The following is a 25,173-nucleotide window of genomic DNA, read 5'->3' as shown; positions in this document are numbered from 1 at the left end:
ACCAATAACAAGCAACGAGGCATTCATTGCACTGCACATCACACTCGCAATTGTTTGGAATGTTTTTATTAACCTGGCAGAGGTCGATCCCTCTTTGGCTGGTTTTCAGAGAAAATACCTACACTACATACCTTTCCACCAATTTTCCAATTTATACACCCCCCCCTCCCTCCCTACCTACATATCAACCTGCCATTTTAAATTTCATTCTACCTGGCTTATCTACCCGATCCACCCATTTTTACATCACCTATTTACAGTACCTAGCTAGCTGGAACACCAACCGACTCACATACTTATCCATCTACCAAACCTGTACCTACCCCTACCTACACATTTTAGCTATTCACCTAGGTAACTACCAACGTCACCAAGCCTACAGGTGTCCCTAACTGCCCACGCTATATCTACCTACCTAGACAGTGAGTCTTGGCCAAAGGGCGTGGCTGTGATTTGTTTGTGTGTGAGTGAGTGAGTGAGTTCATACCTCTCCTACCATGCCGTTCCACACGTTGTTGATCTTCTTGCCGTGTTTTCCGTTGGTGACCAGGTAGAGGTCATACGTGAACTTAACGTTGCGGGCGATCTTCTTGAGGATGTCGATGCAGAAGCCCTTGCAGCAGTGCTTGATGTACGAGCCCCCTGATGTGCTGTTACTGCAACACACACACACACACAACACACATCATGGTTTTGTTGTGTTTGTTGTGTAGACAGATGCACATGTACCTCAGGGACTCTGTGTGTGTGTGTGTGTGTACATAATGACATAGAGGCCTCAGCTGGCCAGCGATAATGTACACAGAACATGTGAGTGTGTGCACTGGGTCACCTGAGACCCACAGTCAAACAGTGTGGGTGATGTTAAAAGAGCTTTCCACACATTTGATGTGACAGTTTTCTCTCGTGTGAATGACTCCATCACCTTTAGGGACGTTATGCCTGCATGTCGACGTAAAGGGTGACGTAAATGACATCCGGGCTTATGCTATGCATGAACAAACATGCTGGAACTGCGATGACACTCGGTAGAGTTGCAGATGATGGCAGGTTTAATTTAGGACATATTTGGAAGGAAATTAGATCTTGAGTAGACCCACAAAAACGTTTTAAGCCATGTTAAAAAAGAAACCAAGTCTACCCTCTTGGTTTGAAAGTCATTTTAGCCATTTCCAGGGTCCTTCAATTGAGAATTCAGCCCCCAAAGCTACTTTCACTTAACAATATGAAAGTTGCTATGCATGTTCATCATGAGTAGACTTTTAAAGAAATTCTCCAAAAGTCATTCCTAAAATGCACAAGAACTCTGCCATCTAGGTTTGAAGCAAACATTTTGAGGCTGCTATTTTCAAAGACCTGTTCTGTTCTTAAATTCAACTCCTGGAACCAGTTTCTCTTGAGAACATGAAATTTGGTGGACATGTTTATCAAGAGTAGACCCACAAAAAAAGTCTCAAGAGGCTATGCCTGAAAATCTACAGTTTTAGTTTGAAGTGGCCATTTCAGGATCCTTCTGGTCATTTTCAGCAGTCCTTAAATTAAAAATTCAGCCCCCAAAACCGATTTCAGTTAGCAACATGAAATTTGGCAGGCATGTCGAACAAGAGTAGACTGACAAAAAAACAAACAAAAAAAAAGTCTCATAAAGCCATGTCTGAAAAGACCATTTTGGTTTGAAGCAACCATTTTCATTCATTTTCCAGATTTCCTGGAGATTTTGTGTGATTGCTATCAAATTTTAACCTCTTATAGTAAAGTTAGGTGACACCAAATTCAGAAAAGTTTTTTTCATTGTGCGGGTTGAGCATGGCAGCAAGTTTGATAACTTACCATAAAAAACAGTTAAAACAAATTAACAATTGAAGTTTTTCAAATTCAGGCCAAGGAGCTAGTTTCAATTACAAACATCCTTGAGATTTTTGTTTCTATTGCTACTAAATTTTAAGTCTCTTTACTACACAGATGGACGAGGTGAAACGGTGAAGAATACAATTTTTTGTCGTTGTGTGTGGGTGGACCAAGGCAGCAAAGCAGCAAAATTTGGGGTCTTGTTTCTTTCCAAACCCTTCTCCTGATGGGAAGATCAACAGCTTAACCGGACGGGATAAGGAGCTGGCCATGTGTTAAGACGGGATCCACGCTTCCATGCTGAACCGGATAGGACACGGAGCTGCGGTTTTGCGCTTCCGCAGGATAAAGTGAGAGAAAGTGACTCGGGAGACAAAGGAGGCCAAGCGATGAAGAGTCAGGTAACAGGAAACTGTGTTGGAAGAATTGTGCGAGGCTGAAGGCAGGAAAGTGGCAGCACTCCAAATGGGACATGAGGAAAGTTTGGGGAGTCTCCCGCGAGAAAAGTCTCCTGCACATACAGCTCTTGATTTATTCACTGGTTTGTGTAAGAAATATCCAAATCTTTCGTTAGCATCCTTGACCCAATGTGCACGCTAAAGTGGTGCCAATTTAAAAGTAGCTGAGTAATCTCCTTTTCACACTGTTGCTCACATAATGGAGTGTAAAAAAAAAAGAAGCCTGCAAAGTTGATGCAGCGCAAGCGGTGATGTTGCTGTTTTTTCAACACCAGAAAGGTGCTTGATCGCACAAAAGCTACAAGCACAAACAGCTGGAACATGAATATGAATGATAATGCTATGACAACAATATCTCCAGAGAGGGAAAACAGAGATTAATGCTGCAAATATAAGATTGAAAAAACACAAGCGGCACACAAACGCGTGAATCACAATGAATAAATGCACCGTTCACTGTTAGCCTCGCGCTCCAGCGACGCGCTAATGGAAAAATAATCGAGCAGGAAACATATTGTTATTGACCAGTGAGATGGCGCTAATTAGCTGCCAGTTATGTGACCGTAACCATATCGCTAATATGTGATAATCGCCCCGCAAAAAAAAAACGACTAAATGAAGAATGATGAATCAAAACCAAAAACAACCCAACTAAACAGAATATTTTTCTTAAAACTTTACTAAAAACTGCATTTGGAACTGTGCTTTTTTTCCCCTCCATTTTGTTCACTTTGTCACACTGTTTTCAATTCCACGTAGCAATTTGAAATTTGGTAGGCATGGCTATCATTGGTAGAGGCACAAAAAATTCTCAAGAAGCCACGCCAGAAAAGACATTGGGAACACGACAATCTCCTTACTCTTTGACGTGTTTGCGGCAGGGCACCGAGTTCCTCATGCAGGTCCCAGTGAGGATGTCCACGTTGTCCACAATGACAAAGGGTTTCTCCTCCAGAGTTACGATGGACAGGTGGTTCTCATCGGCGTCCTCGTCGCCATGCGAGTTGTAGCGCGGCCATACGGCGAACATCAACGACAGCGTGCCGTTCTCCCAGCGACCCATCTGAAAAAGACAGCTTTTTTTTTTAAATCAACAATTTCCACAAATCTCGCTTTACGGCACTCTGTACCTTCTCCCACGTCCTCTCACTGTTCAAGACGATGACGACCAGCTTGGGGTTGGCCTGGTAACCGTCGGCCGTGAAGGACAAATCTCTGCCATCGTTCCACACGTGCATCATGTGTCTGCAAGGACCACCAGACGACTAAGCCTGTTATTTGCTTGTGTGTGAACATGTGACGTATTGCCTGGACAGGCTGCTGAAAACAGCAGTTTAGTTTTGTTTAGTCAAAACAAAAGAAATTGAACTTTGGTCACCAACTACACATTTTTCTCAGTGAATTGCGTTTTGGATTCATATGCCAAGCGGTTCAGGCACCAAACTGGTTGGGCCTGAATTGTAATGTAATGCTCCGTGCCTACATTGCTTCTAGAGGTATCCCAACAAGACAGTCAGGTTAATCAGAATGTACTCGAGCAGTAAAACATAAGCAGTACTAGGCAGTTACTAATGCTGGCTGAACGGGTAGCTGAAAACAAATCGAAGGGGAGAAAATAGGTTTGGTATGGAAAGTATTCCAAAAATGGTCACCAAATGTCACACTTTTCCCAAGTACTTCCTGTTTGGACTTATATGGCAGCCCATTTAAGCAGCATTGTGGTTGGCCCTGAATTAATTGCATTAGCTGCTGGTTGCTACCAAGTAGTGTACTCCTCCCTTAAAGGAGTTCAGAGCTCTCCTTTCCATGTTCTCCATGTCCAGGTTTGCTTTGACCATAGCACAACCATATTGTTGTCTGTAAAAAGTTTCCATGTATTGAAACCATGTGGTGTTAGGACAAAGTTTCAGCAAGTGGCAAAATATGTTCAGGGTTAAGTGGGGAGCTGTCTTGGAGGCTTTAATCATCATCAGCATCCTTTCAGGGAACAACTTCGAGTCATTGGTACATATATGTGGATGACACATGGGTTACAATCAAAAGCCAAGAAGTACAAGCTTTCATCGAGCACATTGACTCAGTGGACAATAACATGAAACTATTACCCAGAAACATCAAAATGAATAAATAAATAAAAGGTAAAGGCTGACCCAGACATCACCTGTAGAGAGTTGCAGATCTCTCTGGTAGCATCTCAGATAAATGTGCACACGTCTAGCATTACATGAAAATTGAATAGTCATGACATTCATGGGAGCGTTTCTAGAAGGAAGCATCTGCTCTAACAAAAGAACGACTTTGCGCTTTTCAACTTTGCCAGAGAGTAATTGGACAAGCCAGAGGCCTTTTGGAAGTCCTTTCTCTGGACAGACGAGTCAAAAATAGAATGATTTGGTCCCAAGCAAAACCACCATGTTTGGAGAAAAGCTAGCAGTGCATATCAAGTAAAGAACCTCCTCCCAAATGTGAAGGGCTGCCGACAACTCCATCCTAATTTAAGAGCCATACATTTCCAGCCTGTTAGGAAATTCTTGACCAGAATCTTCTGGTATCATTCAGGGAGTTGAAATCGACATTGAAAGACAATTAACCAAAGCGTTCCAGAAGAAGTACAAAGAGGATTCATATTGTGAATTGGCACAGTCAAAGTCTGGAGCTTAACCCAATTGAAATGTTGTGCCGAGACCTGAATAAGTTGCTGCAAACCAGATGTCGCTCCAACCTCTCTCAACTGGCTCGGTTTTGTAAGAAATAGTGGGCAAAAATCCCCTCGAAAGATGTGAGAGACTGGTCAGTGGAGGCGGTGGAGTTACCACAAGTTATCAGTTTTTGTTGGATTATCCATCCATCCATTTTCTGTGCGTGCTGGAGCCTCTCCCAGCTATCTTCGGGCGAGAGGCGGGGTACACCCTGAACCGGTCGCCAGCCAATCGCAGGGCACATAGAAACAAACAACCATTCGCACCTACGGGCAATTTAGAGTCCTCAATCAACCTACAACGCATGTTTTTGGGATGTGGGAGGAAAGCGGAGTGGCCGGAGAAAAGCCACGCAGGCACGGCGGGGAGAACATGCAAACTCCACACGGGCGGGGCCGGGGTTTGAACCCCGCACCTCAAGAACTGTGAGGCAGATGTGCTAACCAGTGGTCACCGTGCTGCTTTGTTGGATTAAATAATGAAACTATATCTGTGTGTCTACTATTTGGAAGGTATGCTTTACAAATTGTTTAACAAAGTGAATGTGTTTTATAAAAAGAATGTTCCCAAACTGTATTGGGCAACCTTTTCTGCAGCACCACGGTTTGGTCTGTGTGTGTGTGTGTGTGTGAACGTACATTTGCTGTATGTGCATAAGCTAACTTTGAAGTAACAAGTTAAGCACTCAGTAATCACTGCGGGAGCGAGAGATCCTCTTCAAATCGATGCTGCCTTCACCCACTGTGTGTGCGCGTACGTGCGTGTGTGGGAGGGGGACGAGTCAGAAGGCACATATTTGACCCATCGACACTCACCATTGATTTCTGAGACTCACGAGCCACACGCACAATCGCTCACACACACACACACCTTCTTCGCACAAACCCCCAAACCAGCTGAAGGAAAGCAGCACCACACGTTGTTCGAAGCAATTATTGGTACGTTTCAACATACGATAGCGTTTGCCACCGTTTCCAGCTCTATTCGCAACGCCGCACTGCACTGCTTACAAGTACTGTGCAACATTGTTGATAACATTAAAGACATGATAGCAAACGTCACATTGTTGACTTTCTTCCACTGGTTTAGGGAGCACAAATAAAGCAGAATAAGTGCGATGCAATATTGTTGATGTTAGAGATGTGAAAGTGACCACGGCAAACTTGATATTGTTTCTTTCATTTTTACTTTCTTCAGTTGCCCATTTGGGCTGCACCCGTGCTTATTATTATGCAACGACCGCTAGCAACGTTAAGAGACCTGCTACCAACCATATCAAACTGCCTGCTTAGGCGTGTGTGTGTATATACAGGCGGATTGAAAAGTAACTCCCTCTTTGAAAATACTTACAATTTATTCGTATGTTGTAATAGTTTTCAACATTTTTTGGTGTATGTTCCATGATTAAAGGATTAAAGTCTTTTCTACCAAACCAATGACTTCAGAAGAACTTGAAGGGTGAATACGAGAAGTTATGTCTTCCATGCCGCAAGAGTTCCTTGTGAAGTCAGTTAAGGCGGTTCCCAGACGGCTCGAGAAACTGGTGGCTCATGCTGGCGCCCGTTTCCAATTTGAAATCAAACTCCATGCAATGCACTTTCTTCTCATCTTCATTTCTTGTAAGAATTATAGTTCAGAAATAAATTACAAGTACTTCAAAATAGTCAGTTACTTTTCAATCACCTTGTGTGTATGTTTCTATTCTATTATACCGTACCGACCACACCGAATTTGACCATATTTTCTTTAGGCAGCATAGTACTGACTGTAGGTAGTCCTATAAAAAATGAGAGATGTAAGTTTCCACACCAAACTTCACCTTGTTTCTTTCAGCTTTATTTTGTTCGGCCGCCCGTTTAGGCATCATTCACTTTTGTCCTGCTGTGTTTGTGTGTTAGATTTTATGATTAAAGCATTTGTGTTGTGTTTTTGTGCCAGCACTTTCCCCAAAAGTATTAATAGTCGAAGTGAAATGGGCCCCTGCGGCTTTATTCCTGTGTTATGGAGCATCTTTTTTCGGACAAAAACTTCAGTGCTTCGGGTTTGGAGTTTGCACACTTGAGAGGCTCCATTAAACGTGCAATAAATCAATCAAATGGACGACAGCACTCGACAAAAAGCTGTTGCAGAGTACAAACACAATTACGTTACGTATAATAGTCATTCAGTTGTTGTGACAAATATGCAAATTGACTGTAATAAGTGAACACGATAAATGAACTGGCTTTGATGAATTTGGGAGCATGTGCTAATCGGAGAGGCGGCGGGACGATCCAGTCATAAACAAGACGTGACTTTGAGAGACAAGCAACGTGACCTTGGTACTATCGTGCGGCCTAAACGGGCAAAATCCAAAGAAACGAGGCAAAGTACCATGTCGTGCGTATTCCAAAATTGGCAGCAAACTTCTCACTGCTACTTTTGACTTTCCGTTAAGGCAGCAAACTGGTTGGGCCTTAATCAATTGCTTTTTCTGTTGGACGCCACCAAGCGAGGACATCCATTACACCTTCATTCATGAAAGCGACATAACAGCCGCGCTAATAAGAATACGCGAGCGGCAATGCTATGTAGTTAATAGTGCTGCCTAAATAAATGAGCTGCTGAAGAAAGGTAAACATGAAATTTGGTGCGGTATCTCGTCAATTTGTTATCAACAATGTTGCATTGTGCTTACTGTAAATCGTGTCATTATTATTGCTGCCTAAGAAAATTAAACAAGGTGTTGTGGCAAGCATCATGTCTCTAACATCCACATCATCAATGTTGCCGTGGTCAGTGAGTATTACTTTTTTGTTGCTGTGGGTGTGGTAAGCAGTCCAAAACTTCCCAATTGTCCTTGTGACTTCCTATGTGGATTCATATGGGAGCCTGTTTAGGCAGCATTGTTGTGGTTGGACCTGACTGGACCGCAGGTTGCCAACACATTGTGGAATTCCTAATGTTGACATATAAGCGCCAACACAGCTGTGTTGCTAATATGATGTCGTTACTGGTGCTGCCAAAACAGGCTTGTGAATCAAATCCAAAGCAAATCAGCACACAAATTCTATACTTGTCCTTGGAATTACTGTTCGGATTGATACGGTGGCCTGTTCAGGCAGAATCTTGGTTGGGCTTGAATAAATTGCATTCTCTGCTGGTTTCTATCAAGTAGTGAAATTCCCGATGGCTGCATTGCAAGACACAGCAACTACGCAACATCATTTTGTTGTACGCACACACACACACCTTTTTATTCTGGTGTGTCTGCGTGCAGGCCACCCACAAAGCCAAGCAACAAGGGAAGGAGAACAAAGCCGCTTTAATCCCAACTATGCGTCCGGTCATGCAAAGATAACACACACACACACACACACACGCCACACGAAACGACACCTCTTTTCTTTCATGTTTCCTTTCTTCAGCGGCCCGTTTATGCGTCTCTCGTAAAAATGCAGTAATACTTTGGGTAAGTACTACATACCATTGCTGAGATGTGTTTTCCTTACGACACTAATCGAAATCTATTTTCCTTGATTTACTTTTTATCAGCAGCCTGTTTAGGTGGGACTAATAATGTCAAAAGAGTACTGAGTACTACACGTCATTGTCAGAAACAAAAGCAATGTTGCCACACCAAACGTCACTGTCTTCTGTCACGTTTCCTTTCTTCAGCAACCCGACTAGGCCGCAATAGTAACATCCCAGTAGTACTTGAAGTACAGTGGGTACGGAAAGTATTCAGACCCCCTTAAAATGTACACACAGCACCCCATATTGACAGAAAAAAAAGGAATTGTTGAAATGTATTCAAGAAAAACTGAAATATGCCTTTGCTGTGACACTCCTATATTGAACTCGGGTGCTGTCCATTTCTTCTGATCCTCCTTGAGATGGTTCTACTCCTTCATTGGAGTCCAGCTGTGTTGGACACAACCCTGTCCAGATAAGTAAGACCTTACCGCTCACAGTGCATGTCAGAGCAAATGAGAATCATGAGGTCAAAGGAACTGCCTGAAGAGCTCAGAGACAGAATTGGGACACACCAGAAGAGCTAGAGCTTACCACCTCCTCGCCTGCGCATCTGTTCCCAATCAGCACTCATCACTGCCTGTATTTAAGCCTGCCTGACCCAAGTTACCCTCTGCTTTTGAGACCGCGAACCTCCGAGTCCTTCGTGAATTCAGACTTCCCGGCATCCGTATTGACATTGTCTCGGACCAAGGTCCTCAGTTCTCCTCCCAGGTCTGGAAGGAGTTCTGCTAGGCGGTGGGCGCAACAGCCAGTTTGTCTTCCGGCTACCACACCTGATCCAACAGCCAGACGGAGCGGGTGAATCAAAACCTGCAGTCCGCTCTTCCCTGCGTTGCTGCATGCAATCCCGCCTCCTGGAGCACCTTTCTCCCATGGGTGGAATATGCTCACAACTCCCTCACCAGCTCCGCCACAGGTATGTCTCCCTTTATGGCATGTTACGGTTTCCAACCTCCTTTGTTTAAGGAACAGGAGCATATGGTGGCAGTTCCCGCGGTGCGGGAGGATCCGACACCGGAGTATTCGCACTCGTTTGTGGTACACAGACCGACTCGTGTGTAAGTTATTATTCGACGACCCGCACCTGTACTCTACCACTTGTGTTCTCTTCCGCTTCCAGTCCTTCACTGCCAACCACGGCGTCAACCTCTTCCACCTCCTCACGCTCCCGCTTCCTGCACATTCTTTGTTCCTACGGACCACTAGTACGCCTTGGATACACGAACTCTGAGCCACTACTAAATAAACCATTCTCACCTCAGTCTGCTTTTGGGTCCAGTGCAATTAGATACAATTGCGTATTGTGACAGAAAGTGCAACTTGTTTACGTTCTGCAGCAGCCCGTTTAGGCAACTAATGATCAAGTTCTTCCTGTAAGCTGTACTATGCAACATTCCTGATATCTTGATACTTACTACTTCAAATTGCACTTTGTTTCTTTTTTGTTTATGTTCTTCCCAAGCCCATTTAGGCAGCGCTAGTGACATCCAAGTGTTATTTACTTTAAGCGCTATCTAACATCATTGAGAGCAATGTTAAGAGAAATTATGCCAACTCAATCTTTGTTTCTTTTGTTTACTTTTTTCAGCAGCCCGTATAGGCCGCACCATTAACAGCATAGCACTACTTAAGTACAAGACAACATAATAGATACCGACGTGAGATTAATAGCTACTACTTCAAAATTGAAATACTTCAAATTTCTTTGTTGTTTACATTATTCCGCAGCCCATTTAGCCCGCACTCGTAACATCATAGTACGAAATGAGTACTACATGACAAGGCAACATTAAGAGAAATGATGCTGCGTGAAAATTCCCCTTGTTTATTTTGTTTACTTTCTTCCGCAGCACCAACTAGGCAAGCACCGATAACAACATAGTAATACTTAACTACTACACAACAAAGATAAATGGTACCTACCAAATTAAACTGCACTTTGCTTCTTTTTTGTATACATTCTTCCACAGCCCATCTAGGCAGTAATAGTAACGACCTATTACTATTTACAGCAACTACTACATAACAGATGCCACCTTGTTATTTTATGTTTATTTTCACTTTCATCAGCTACCCGTTGAGGCAGCACCATTGACAACCCTTGTATCGAAACGCACCTGCGCAGGGCGCTGGGCGGCAGCTTGCCCGGGCTGCGGTCCGCCGGCGTGCTGTAGCAGCTGCCCTGGGCTTCGGGCAGCTCGCCCTTCTCCCGCAGCATGGCGGTAGCGGCCGACGAGATGATGCCCACGCCGTCCCGCACCCGTGCCTCCAGCGGGTACTCCCAGTCGTCGTAGGACACAGAGATCATGCCCAGTGGAAATGCCTGGACAGGTAGGGAAAAGACATTGAAGAACAGCACAATAAGCCGTTTTCCCTTCATTGGGATGAAAATCATGTCAATTAGTGGTTGTTATTCGTCTTCTTTGGTGTTGCTATGCTAAGTGAAGCTAAGTGATACGTCAAGCTCGTATTGATCTTCCTGCTCTGTAGATTCCCTGCCCTGCCAGAAAAGCCACTCAGTGCATTCACGAAAGTGCTGAATGGGCGCTTGTCCTTTTTTTCTAGCGACCGAAGAATTAAAAGCACAGCACAAGAGCCCAGTTGGACTCACAGCAACAGTATTGACTTGTGCGTTTTGCTTTTTCTTTGGCTTTTTGAAGCGACCGTAAAAGAAGGAGGAGTAGCTATTTTATGTGTCGAGGTTTCTATTATCAAAATGGATTTTGTACATCATTGATAGTAAAAATCGATTTTTAAATGTTCCTTTTGTACTAAGTACATTCTTCTCCTTAAGAGTGTGAGTACAACGGAGCCTTGACTTGTAAGTGCTCCAACGTAGGAGTTTTTCAAGTTACAACCCGTTGCGTGGCCACATGTTTGCTTTGTGTTGAGAGCAAAAATATTTATGAGTGAGCTTCAGATACACTGCTACTTGAGTGAAGTGGGAAAACAAATGAAGCAATTAAGGTGCTGTACTGACTGCCCTTGCCTACGAGCAAGGTGAGCAAGGAGAGCCACAGTCGCCGATAATCAATTGAACGGGACAAAGAGTCAAATACAAAATATACAAAATGAAAACACTCGCAAGGAGCGACTTCAACTCCAGCTCACCAGGCCACGCTCCTTAAAAGGCACACGTCCAATACATGAATACTACAGTACCTACAGTAGTTACACGTTATAAAACTAGTTCATTTCTTTCATTCTTCTTTCATTATGTCTTGATACAATACAGTGCTGTTTGTCTTTATTCAATTTCAAATTAAATTTCAATTGACTTTAGTTACGAGTTTGATCAGGGAACAAATTAAACTCATAACAAGTTACTACTTAGGGCTGGGGAAAAAACAATTGAATAAATTGGCTACGTCGAAAAATAGGTGGACACAAAATTTCTGCCTGAAAGTTCCGTCAGGACCAAAAAAATCCAAAACGAAAATTCCAGCCGGAACCTTGTTTGCGCTGCCGGAATTGGACATTTTTTTGCAGACGCACGCAGTGATGGGCCAATGATACCAAAAACAACAAACGACCATCTGTAAGTGATTTTAAGACACCGACATGTGTAATGTACAGATAAAATAAGTTGTTTTTTTTAACCTAAAATGGTATTTGCTAGTCGCGATTGCTAACCATTTAGCAGTTTGCTGTTTCAAATTTTGTACACCAAATTTATACCATACATTCACTACCAACATATAATCTCATAAATGAGAATACAATTGAAGTAAAAGTAGTAGTTAGTGGTAAAAAAATAAAATAAATACAAATTAAAAAAAATATATATTTTTAGTAATATTGGGGGTGATAATTATTCGATTATTTGATCAATAATCAATAGGAGAATTGATAGTGCCAGCCCTAGTACCACTGTACTTTTGGTACCTCTGGCGACAAGAGAAGAACAATTCACCTCTGGGGTAAAGTCTGGGTTTCCCGTGGTGAGACTGGACACAATCCAGATGTAACCGGCTCCGATCAGGCCCAAGGAGCGCGCCTCCTCCAGGATGTAGCTGTCAGGGGAGTCCGTCTGGGTTATAAGGTTTTAGATACTATTTACCATACGATTTTTTTCTTTGTAATAAAAGGCTCTTACACAGCCTCATCCTTGGAACAGTACAGCAGGATGACAGGACTCTGGATCCTCTTGAGGGCGATGTGAGACTTGGAGTTGGGGTCTCCGTCTACGGCGTCCAGAGTCACCACGCTCTGGAGGTCCCAGCGTACAAAGCTAAAAAAAATGAAATGCACCGTTAAATTATTCATCAAAAACATTTTGAGACTCGATTGACCAATGACCTCATGAAAACAACTTATCATGCATGGGTTCTCTGTGTAACCAGTTGACCCTTGAAGAGTAATTGCCCTAATCAAGCAATGACTGATATTGCGCTCAATAACTGACATGTAGGCAGATGGATACCTGTGGTCCACGGTGACCCTGAGGGTGCTGATGAAGTCCTGGTACCCAGGGAACTTGGAGGTGACTATGGAGAAGATGTGCCAGTCATACTCCTCCATGATGGCCAGCATGAGGAGAGCCTCCTGTTGTAGAGCGGCACCGAACTGGAAGAACGTTGACTTCTCATCCTTTTTTTTTTAAAACAGAGCACCAGAAGAGAGTCAGCTTTTTTTTCAAAATTGAGAAGCGCCGCCGATGTAATTAGAAACATTCTGAATTGTGTAATCACTAAGTACAAGATAAGCGCCAGTGAGAACATGAGAGGAAGGAAAGGGAACACAGTGAGAGAGCTTCAAAACCATATTTCCACCCACTGGAAATCATATAGTGTGTACGGGCAACACAGCGCAAGTAGAATGATGCGTACAAGGTTTTCTGACGAAGTGGCTGTCACACTTTTCACTATAAACGTCAAGCGGAATCATGATTGCAAACATACAATTGTTTACAGTTGGTTGGAACCAACCAACCAACCAAACTCCGGTTGCGCATATATATGATTGACATGCGTGACCAATGACGTTTTTCACGTCTAGACTTTTCATGTAATGATTGACATGCAGACTGACCGATGACTGCACAAAGAATGAGTTAAAAATGCCAACCTCTCACAGGTTCTGCATTTAGTGACTGACATGTAGACGGACCAATCAAGATGAAGTAACTTAACCAATCAGAGGTGCTGTCTTTAGTGATTTACATGTAGACTGACCAATGACATAGCGATGCCGTCCGTCTTAGTGACAGATCCAAGCGGTCACTGATGCTGCATGTAATGATTGATGTGTTGACGGACCAATAACTGCATGAAATGTGAGTTCAAAGGATCAACCAATCTCGGGCTTTTCTTGTAACAAATGATATGTAGAGTGACCAATGAATAGTAAGTGACATAACCAAACAATGACTGATTTTGCATGTATTGAATGCCGTATTGACTGGCCAATGACTAAATAGTTCAATACAGCAAACACTAATGCAAATGTTAGAAAAAAAACCCATCTCAAAATAATTCAATAATAAAAAATAAGTATATTTTGATAAAGTGTTTCATACCCTGCCCTTAATGACCGACATTTAGACTGACCAATGACTGGATTAGGGCTAAACGATATTGGGGAAAAAATGACATTGCGATTTTTTTTTTTTAAACCTGCGATGTATAGCGCGATGTCAAATAACACAGGATCAGTGTTGGAAAGTTCATTTTCGACAGAAACTCTTTCAAAGTTCACTTCACAGTCACAAAAGATTAACTAGTTCAGTGCATAGTTCATCATTCACCATTTTGAACTAAGTTGACTGGTTAGAAAAAAGAACGAGTTTCATAGTTCTTTTTTTTCCTTATGATTATTCGTGATGTTGCCGATAGGCTAGTACCCTCAAAATGCTGGCATTGCATTTCCCCATTGTTGCCAAGCGTTCAGTCCACACTAGTAGCCAGCTGCAGTTTCAAAAAATGAGAAAAAACCTGTTGCTTGAATGATTAGGGTTAGGTTAACCCTAACCAGTGTGACAGGAAGGAGGGTGAAAGGATCATTTTGCTCTGGCTGACTACATTAACAAAAGGATTTGTCTATTCTTACATTCAAAAACTAAATCAATTCCATATTATCGCAGTGTGATTGTACAGTATTCTAACGAAAGCATTCGGATACAAATCATTTTCCATTTTTACAATTATGTAGTGTATTACAAAAGAACACGTCCACTCCCTTTTATGCAGTGTCACAGTGTCCCTGAACGCATCTGGCGCACTCACGCAGTTGCTGCGTTGCCTGCCTCGTTTCATTGTGAAGAGTGAAATGGGAAATGCAGTAAGTGTACATTCTTTTAATCTTTTGAGTATGTCCAAACGGGTCCCTATGCCGGTCCCTTTTAATATTACAGCCGATTCATTGTATATTCCAGTTCACGGACATCACAGCAGACCCTGCGATGTGACTATTGCACACGCGCAAATAGTGATGACGACGCTCAAAAACGATATCGCGAGGCCCTACGGCGCATGGAGAATTAGTTCAAAACACTGTAGACTGACCAATGTGGAGCAAGTGGCACAACCAACCAGTCAGCGGTAACGCATGCAGTTTCTGATTGACGAGTAGACTGAGCAGTGACTACGTTTGTCACTTGCTGGCTTGCTGTCACGATACTTGAGTCCAACCCGATGCTGCTGCTGCTGCATCATGTCGAAACCCCCCCCAAGTTTGGGATGGAAAAAAGATGACACTGCACTTTTATCTCCCACCTCCTCCTCAGACTTGTGAATGCTGACTTTGATCACTCGCATCCTCTTTCTTTACTTCAACTCCTCAAACGAGGAACTCCTCAGGCGGGCATTTATTATCGAAAAGGATGAACTCTAGTTTACTTTTTCTTTGGATTTTTTTCTTCGTGATGCCATACGAGACTTCAGCTCAGTCCGTTGTATTCCTAACACCTGCCGCAGGAGAGATGACATTGCGGGGAGGGAAAAGTGCAGCCACACATCAAACCTTCCTCACAGAGTGCGTACAATAGCACACAACAGTCAAAACACACACACACACACACACACACACACAGACAGACCATGACACATTTAATATCAAAGGCTCCACAACAAAATCAGCTGTCAGCTCCAGTGTACCTCTACATTTGTGTGTGCCCAGCATTGTTGTCTCTCCAAGCGGTAGCAAACACACACACACACACTCACATACAACAACACCAATTCCACACGGAGAGCCAGCCCTGCAGAGATTTCGACAGCCTCTCACGTCACGTCGGAGCAGAGAGAGTGTTTCAAATTGTACTTCAAAAAGATCCATGTCGCCACATGTGTGTGTGTGTCTGCTGTAGGTGAGACTTTATACTCAGGTTGAGAGAAGAAGAATCCCTGTGTGGCAACAGGCTTATCGTCACTCGAGTCCCGATAGCAAACGCGCGCACATGCCTGGAGGTGCGCACACGCACGCGATTCTTTAACCTTGCACGCACAGGCAAAGCGAGGACGATGCACCATGGATAGTTGCAATCTTTCGTGCAGTTTGGGATTATTTGTAGCAGGCATTTTAACATGGGATTAACATCAAGGGAAGAGATAAGAGAGAGGTGCGAGAAGTAAAGGATATGGGAAAAAGGCAGAATAAAGAAATAAAGTGGTAGCCAAGATGAAATCAGAAAAGAGGAACAAAACAAGGGAAGCAGAGGAGAGAAAGAGGGACGCGAAAATAAAGGAAAGGAAGAAACAGGAGAGTGAAACATGGGAAGAAAGGGCTAGAAATGGAGGGAAGGAACATGGAAGCGTACCAAATACAGGACAGGACAGAAAGGGAAAAGGAAATGGAAGGCAAGGAGGAGAAAGGAGGAGTAGAGGGACGACTAAGGAGGCAAGGACAAGGACATGGGAGGGAAGGAAGGAAGGAAGGAAGGGAGAAGAGGAAACCATGAAAAGCATGAAGCAAAAAGACAAAACAGGATGGCAAACGGAAAGAAATGGGAGCGAAAGGAAAAGTAAGAAAAGAGAACAGAAATTAAAGGACAGTGAAGGTAAAGAAAGGAAAATAAATTCAAGAAAGGAAAGGAGAGGGAAAGACGAGAGGGGAAAGAGGAAAAATAGAAATGTATGAAAGGAAAAGAAAAGAATGGAAAGGGAAGATAGAGAAGGAAATGAAGGGAAAGGAAAGGAGAGCAAAAGAAAGAAAGGGAGAGGAAAGAAACCAAGTAGAGGACAGGAGAGTACAGGATAGAACAGGACTGGAAAGGAAGGGAGGGGCAAGCGAAGGTAAAGAAAGGAAAGGAAACAGAAGAACAGAAAGGAGAGAAAGGAGGAAGAGGGATGTAAAGGACAAGAAAATACAGGGCAGAACAGGATTGGAAAGGAATGGAAGAAAGGAGGCACGGTGGCCGACTGGTTAGATAAGAGGACAGGAAAGGAAAGAAAGGGAAAGGGGGAAAAAGGAAGAGAAAGCAGCGGAAAGGGCAGTAATGTAGAACATCGAGAGGGAAAAACAGGAATGTGAAGGACAAGAAAGGCAAGGAAACAAAACATCTCGAGAGGAATAAATAAAGTGAAAGAGAAGAAAGGGGGTCGTCGCCACAAAGGATCGGAATGCGTCATTTCGGTAAAGTGCTGCCTGAAGAAGCTCCCGTACATCAATTATACACACGCGCACGTCATGCATGTGCGCGCGCGCACACACACACACACGTGTGTCACCTAGAGATGTACTGATGACATCTCACATGAATTATACAAATCCCGTGAACTTTGCACACACTCACAGAGCGGGAGAGAGAGAGAGAGTCCAAATCCAGCCATGCCGACGGTGCGAGCCATAGAGCATAAATAATAGAGCAGCCACGCCGGATCGCACACTTACTCCGCGGGCTCGTGGCAAACTCGCAGCGACACATGCGAGCTCACATCAAACTCCATTGTGGCATACAGACGTCTCTCACACACACACACACACACACACAAGACGTCATGCTGTGTGTGCGCGTGTGTACATTTAACAACACACACGTGCTTGTGGAAATTTGACATGGAGTTCCAGATGTGCACAAGAAAGCACAAACAAGGCTGACAAATACATAATGAACATCAGTGCGATTATGTGGCTACAAAACAAATAATGCGTCCAAACGCATTTCCATTTAGGGTGGCTGTGGTCACTAGTTGGAATCCTGGCTCTGACTTGTCTCGGCCCAGCAACGCCTTGCATGTCAGCCGCCGCAACCTCTGGAAAACGCTTTGGGCACCGCGATGGTGGAGATAAAGTGCTACAGGAGTTACCATTTACAAGTAAAATACAGTCTGTTGCAGGATGCTACTGTAGTGACTGATGCAAAACTTTCACGTCATAAAGGACTTCTGCAGATTAAAAAAAAAACTGCTTTGGAAGTGCTCTCTACTAATGTCGCTGATGTTCATTAACGAAACAAGAGTAGTCGCTGGTACAGAAATTTGACATTGAAAATCAAGCATGCATCCATTTTCTGTCCCATTTTGAAGAAAACTGCTTTTGAAGAGCTCTCGCTCCACTGTGGTGACTGATGCTCAACTTTCACATAAAAGAAAAGACAGCAGCTTCGCAAGTGCTGTCTACTACTTTAGTGACCATTCTGAAGCTTTGGCGAAAAGACTAACAGCTGTCCACTGTAGTGACTGAAGTTTGTCATCAAAGCAAAGCAAAGAACATTTATTGATATACACAAGGTAACTCAATGTGCTTTACATGATTAAAACCATTTAAAAACAAAGACGCATTCATTTATAAGAAAAAGGCTTATGAATAGCTAGCTGTTCACTGAAGTGACTGATTTACAAGATTGACATCAAAGACTCATGCATATAGAAGAGAACATTTGAGCAGCTCTCCACTGTAGTGAATGATGTGCAAATTTGACATCGTAACTCACGTAACGTACGGCACAAAACCGCTTTTGTCAAGTTGTCGACTTTAGCAACTGATGTGCAAATCTGATATATATATATATATATAAAAAAAAAAAAAAAAGACTAATAGCTGTCCTCTGTAGTGACAGATGCCCAAATTTTAAACTAAAGACTCACGCACATGGAAAAATATTTGTCAATAGCTGTCCACTGTAGTAACTGATGCGCATCTAAGACTGAGTAGCACTGTAGTTCCAAACTAATATGATTTTTTTTTCCCATGTTGTTCCTTGTAACTAAAAGCTTCCAAATGCGTCATAACAACAATAATAAGCGCCGACGGCTGACAAAGCAGCTAAGGGATCAAGATGAACAACGTGCGATGAAGCTAAGTAGTGTGAACGTAAGCCACGTGTGTGCTTAGTTAGCCTGTTAAGTGCCGCGATGTAATCTTTAATGCACGCCTCCACAAAGTCCTGATAAGTGTGCCAGACCGCTCATTAGCCCGCTTTTTTTTTTTTTAAATGCCGTAATTATCATTAGGGCGAAAAATGTCAACGGCTTTGGCAAGACATTTTCCTTAACGTGCCACGGCGCTAATCTTGGAAACATAAGCACCCGGTGAAACGCGCCGTGTTTTCTGTGGCTTCGGTAATTCTGCCGAAACACCCAGCAGATGTCCTTTGAAATCCTTGCGCTAACAAAGAATGAACGCTCGCCCCATCATGCCAACTACAGTACAGTAGCTATAAAGGTAGTGCATAGGTACACAGTGCATCCAGAAAGTATTCACAGCACGTCGCTTTTTCCATATTTTACTTTATTTATTCCAAAATGTGGGCGACTGGTTAGCACATCTGCCTCACAGTTCTGGGGACCGGGGTTCAAATCCCGGCCTCGCCTGTGTGGAGTTTGCATGTTCTCCCCGTGCCTGCGTGGGTTTCCTCCCACATCCCCAAAGCGTGCGTGGTAGGTTGATTAAAGACTCTAAATTGCCCGTAGGTGTGAATGTGAGTGCGAATGCTTGTTTGTTTCTATGTGCCCTGCGATTAGTGCAGCGTCTGCAGCGGTGCGATCTTTGTATCGGTCTGTTGTGATGAAGAAGAAGCTAAGCCGAAAGGCGAAGCTCTCTATTTACCGGGTAATCCACGTTACTTCCCTCTCCTATGATCACGAGCTGTGGGTCGTGACCGTGACCGTGACCGAAAGAACGAGATGCCGGATACAAGCGGCCGAAATGAGTTTCCTCCGCAGGGTGTCCGGGCTCTCCCTCAGCGATAGCGTGAGAAGCTCGGTCATCCGGGAGCCGCTCCTCCTCCGCATTGAGAGAAGCCAGATGATGTGGCTCAGGCATCTGATTAGGATGTCTCCCGGATGCCTGCCTGGTGAGGTGTTTCCGGCACGTCCCGCCGGGAGGAGACCCCGGGGACAACCTAGGACAAGCTGGAGAGACTAGGTCTCTCGGCCGGCCTGTGAACACCCCGGAAGAGCCGGTTGAAGTGGCTGGGGAGAGGGAAGTCTGGGCTGCCTTGCTAAAGCTACTGCCCCCGTGACCTGACCTCAGATAAGTGGAAGAAAATGGATCGATAAATGAAAGATAAATGCTAACGTCTAGAAATACTTTCAGAAAGCATACAACATATCTGGAAAATAGTCGCACTGCGCCACTTTTCACATTCTGTTATTCCTCATTGTAATATTGAAGAAATTCATCCATCCATCCATTTTCTTCTACCGCTTCTCCTCACTAGGGTCGCGGGCTGCTGGAGCCTCTCCCAGCTATCTTCGGGCGAGAGGCGGGGTACACCCTGAACCGGTCGCCAGCCAATCGCAGGGCACATAGAAACAAACAACCATTCGCACCTACGGGCAATTTAGAGTCCTCAATCAACCTACAACGCATGTTTTGGGAGCGAGTGTCCGGAGAAAACCCACGGAGGCACGGGGCCGGGATTTGAACCCCGGTCCCCAGAACTGTGAGGCAGATGTGCTAAGCAGTCACCCACCGTGCCGCTGAATAAATTAATTTTCCCTCAAATTTTTATACACAATACCCCATAATGGCAACATGTTTTTTTTATTTACAAAAACAAATAAATAATAATAATAATAATAATAAAACACTAGGAAATTACATTTACTGTCAGGTCCATAAATATTTGAACACTGACATAATTCTCATCTTTTTGGCTATAAACACCACGAAAATGGATTGGAACCGAAACAAACAATTTAATATACTCTCTTTAATTTGAGAGTATATACATCCCCATCAGGTGCACTGTGTAGAAATTACAACAGTGTGTATATGTGCCTCACACCTTTTAAGGGACCAAAGGTGTTCCATGGGCGGTTGGGTCATTCCAATTACAAGGAGCAGACAAAAGGTCGAGAGTTCAAGGAAAACAAATTCAGCAGTCAAACAAAATATGTTTGGCCAAATCAACTGTTCTGAACATTCTGAAAAAGAAAAAAGGCACCAGTGAGTTCAGTGAAACCAAAAGACCCGGAAGACCACCAAGACTAAACTGCGGTGGATCACTGAAGAATTCTTTCCCCGGTGAAGAAAAGCCAGTTGGCCAGATCAAGAACCGCCTCCAGGAGGTTCGGTGTTTGTGTGTCGAAGACAACAATCACCTGAGTTCACCACAAGATGGAAACCATTGCTGAGCCTCAAAAACAGGAAGGCCGGATTAGAGTTGGCCAAACAGCAAGTCAAATTGGCTTCACAGTTGTGCAACATCCTAGAAAGAAAGACGACCAGAGGGATGGCAAGACAAGAGTACCGTACCTGCGCCTCACATGCATATTTTGGATTGGTATATATGAATTATTATCCAATAACTCAATTAATCAATGCGATCATTGGTTTAATGATCAGCTCTAAAAGTATTTGATAGCATTAAAAAAAAAAAGTTATTTTTTTAAACTTTCCAGATGCACTGCATATTATATATGTCAGTGCTATAACATTTACACCTGCTCGCTCTCCAAGCTTCTGGACTGCTGTACTATTTAACAGCCTGGCTAGTGTAGCATTTAACATGCCAACCACACACACACACACACACAGATAGCGGCCGCTCGCTGACAGACAACTGGAGAGGAAAAAAAACGCACGTCCCTGGACGCTTTGAAACAGGTTTTGTTCTGGAAATGTTCTATGCAAACAGCCGTACATGTGACGTACAGGCATCAAATCCTTAAACGTACGACATTGAACACAGAGCGCGGTACAGTTGTTCCATGGAAATTGTTGTTCAATGCCACATAGATGCAGTGCACTTCTCAGAAACAGTACTTATATTACTAAATCTAGATGTGATTATAGTCGCAGTGGTGTTCAACTGTTGTCACCCCGGAACCCGCATTGTCCTATAGTTGCAAAATCGTGACCCACTTCCATAGAACTTAAGAACAATAAAGAATGTTTTGGGGTTTAAAAATAGCTTCAGAAAACAGATACAATATAAAGTCCTTTTTTTTTTTTTTTTTGGGGGGGGGGGGGAAAATGCTGTTTCAAATGAGTTTGCTGTACCAACCGAAGGCATATTGCTTGCCAGGACGTCCGCCGGCCGAAGGCTGAGGCGCATGCGCTCGATGAGTTTACTGAGGAAACGAGTGGTGAGAGAACAAGGAACTCTTTCTCGTCACGTTCCGATTATGTTCCGCGTGGGAACTTAGTATGTCTCTGACTGAAAAAAGTCTGAATTATGAGTACTGTCATTTACTAGCTGTCTGTGACCCACCCGAAATGAGTTTGCGACCGACTTTTGGGTCCTGACCCACCAGTTGAGGATTACTGTTCTATAATGTAAGCAGTAGCTTTGCAATGGCTATCCACTGTAGTGACTGAACTTTATCTGTGCAGAGGAAAATGGGTTGAGACTAAATGTCCACTGTAGTGACTGATACACAACTTTGACATCAAAGACTCACTGTTCATACAGAAGAGAACCGTTTTGGAACAGCTGTCTACTGTAGTGATTGATGTGCATCTTTGATACGACAAACTTGCACATATACATCCAAAACAGCTTCCGAAGAGCTCTCCATTGTAGTGACTGATGTACAACTTTGAGATTAAAGACGCATATACATGGAAATTGGTCTTTAGTAAGTGTCCACTGTAGTGAGCGATGACCAACTTTGGCCCATACAGAAAAGAGCTTCTGAATAGCACTGCTGTGACATCAAGCCTCATGTATACGCTGTAGAAGACAATTTCTTTTGAATAGCTGTCCAATGTGGTGACTGAGGTGCAACTGTAACATCAAAGCTTCACGCATGCAGACTGTAGTTATTGATGCTCAACTTTAACACTTTGACAGAAGAAAACAGCTTTTGAATGGCTGCTTAATGGATAGTAATGGCAAGCGGAAAAAAAGTCAGATCCCACATTTCCGACTAAAAGGTTGCTTGAGGGAATCAAGTGCCAGACATGAATGGCCTCTTGTCTAGACAAGAGGCCAAAACACAACAGGGAGCTGTGGAATCTTTGCAGCCAGCAAGATTCAAACAATTGATGTGAGCAAATCTGCATCCAGGCATGTTGGAATCACCGCCTTCGTGGCTTTTTCTTTGCGGCAGAGCTCGCAGTGAAAAACGTCGACGTCCATTAAGCAAGCTGTAAACCCGCTGGGAAAAACCCGCGCGCAGACAAGTTGCTGCCATCCGTCATACCCGACTGGTATATTTTCCCTCTGTCATGGCGTCCGTCACTCTGCCTTCTACCCGACTTTGCAGGGTGGCCACACATCACATTGACAAAACAGCATAAAGTTGTTAGCATGTTAACAGCTATTTGGATAATCCATTCATCATTTAGAGCCCATCCAATTTCTTTGATTTTAGCCTCTTAACAGTAAATATTCTCCAATTTCTGTAGTCCTTCGTGAAAGCAGACTGATTATTTTTGTGTTTAATCAAAGACGCTGTGGAAACAATGATCAACATTTGTGTCCATTTTCTGACATGTTATGAACCACACCAGTAACTGAATCATAATCAAAAAATAATTGACTTTAGATTTTAAAATGATTGTTATTTGCAGTTGTAGCATGAATAACTTGTCATTGACATGTAGTTGAACCTGTAGCAGCCTCAGACGTGCACGTACATCAAACGAGTAGCCCTTCAAATGAATCAGGGTTAGGGCTTGGCCATGGAATGAAATCAACTCTCAAAGTACTGCTGTATATTTAGGATACGAATCATTAATACAGACTGTTCTAAACATTCTAATATTTTTTTTACGATAATCTATTATTTGCAAATCGCGTAAGGTCACTAAACCCCCGCTGTACATACGCATACAGCGGGGCAGATCAAAACCAGATGTACGGCGCATGAGTCATAGTAAGCGTTTGACTTATGGCGCTTCAAAGACAAAGAGATGCTAATGTCATTTTGTGGGAGATAAACGATGGCGTGGACCCTATCCCCGCTCCCTCCATCTCGGGAAACCAACCAACCCACTTCCCCTCTCCTCTGGCAGAATCAGAGAATTGCCAGTTGGATATTTATAGCAGGAGAGGCTTTGGGTAAAAAAAAAAAAAATAATAATAATATGTATCCCACTCTGTTTCACTCACTGCCCACTGATGATGACTCTGTTGGACTCCAGCAACCTGAGGCCTAATGTAAAAATGGCGGCAGGCAGCTATGAGTCAGCCAATGACCGGACGGACGACAGGACAACTGGACATGTGCCGCAGGTACGCCGGATAAAATAGGAAGTCATAATTGTCAGTAATTAATGTGTCGTTCGTGTCTGGAAATCATACAAAAATAATATTCATCATAATAAACATCATCATATTAATACAAAAGAACTATAACAAAGTACATAATGTATATTTTTATAAATTAGGCATTCATTGGCAAGATAAAGTCTGTCATTAAACCATTTAAAATATTTTCCATCAATCAAATGATTTAAAATGAATAATTTCATCGGATTGAATACATATGTAATACAATAAATGATATACTGTATGATGAAATATAAATCAATAATGTTTATATATTATAAATATTTATTTATATAATAAATCATTACAAATAAATATTTCTAATAAGAACTTTGTCATCGGCATGCTGAACACCACCTACAGTATATTTTTTATCTCGCATTGAAACAATTGACAATTATATTTTCATTAAGTAATGATAACCATTTCAATCAAATTCAATAAATATGGACATAGGGCGCCACGGTGGCCCACCGGTTAGCACATCTGCCACACCGTCCTCACGAGGGTCGCGGGCGTGCAGGAGCCCAGCCCAGCTATGTTCGGGCGGGAGGCGGGGTACATCCTGAACCGGTCGCCAGCCAATCGCAGGGCACATAGAAACAAACAACCATTCGCACTCACATTCACACCGACGGGCAATTTAGAGTCTTCAATCAACCTAACCTAGCACGCATGTTTTTTGGGGGGATGTGCGAGGAAAGCGGAGTGCGCCCGGAGAAAAGCCACGCAGGCACGGGGAGAACAGGCAAACTCCACACGGGCGGGGCCGGGGACCGAACCCCGGTCCTCGGAACTGTGAGGCTGACGCGCTAACCAGTCGTCCGCCGTGCCACCTGAATAAACATGATAGGAAAAAATAAAAACACATAAATAAAGAAATGTAAAATCTTACAAATTCATCAAACGGCTATTGATACAGATACGGATATTGACGTATGTGGCGTAAAGTAAGATTAACAATAAACCTCTAAATATAAATGTGGAATATATGTGGATCGAATGTCAGTGTCAGCAGGGCTGGCATCGTGGCGCTAATAATTCAGTGTCG

At 43.3% G+C, this 25,173-nt stretch overlaps 1 protein-coding gene across 4 annotated transcripts in view; it reads right to left on the bottom strand.

Moving 5' to 3' along the window:
• Nucleotides 1–25,173, bottom strand: part of grin2ab (glutamate receptor, ionotropic, N-methyl D-aspartate 2A, b) — a 127,473-nt gene that overhangs the window by 20,866 nt on the left and 81,434 nt on the right. For all 4 annotated transcript variants that reach the window (XM_061770346.1, XM_061770345.1, XM_061770347.1 and 1 more), the window contains exons 5-11: nt 12,945–13,111; nt 12,618–12,752; nt 12,435–12,534; nt 10,639–10,844; nt 3,437–3,551; nt 3,167–3,369; nt 488–656 (exon numbers count right to left, since the gene is read on the bottom strand). In XM_061770346.1, coding sequence (XP_061626330.1) covers nt 488–656; nt 3,167–3,369; nt 3,437–3,551; nt 10,639–10,844; nt 12,435–12,534; nt 12,618–12,752; nt 12,945–13,111 — 1,095 coding nt within the window. The remainder of the gene's footprint in view (nt 1–487; nt 657–3,166; nt 3,370–3,436; nt 3,552–10,638; nt 10,845–12,434; nt 12,535–12,617; nt 12,753–12,944; nt 13,112–25,173) is intronic.

Source organism: Phyllopteryx taeniolatus, chromosome 4 (genome assembly GCF_024500385.1).
Source record: "Phyllopteryx taeniolatus isolate TA_2022b chromosome 4, UOR_Ptae_1.2, whole genome shotgun sequence".
Taxonomy (NCBI): domain Eukaryota; kingdom Metazoa; phylum Chordata; class Actinopteri; order Syngnathiformes; family Syngnathidae; genus Phyllopteryx; species Phyllopteryx taeniolatus.
This window is presented reverse-complemented; position numbering and strand designations above follow the sequence as displayed.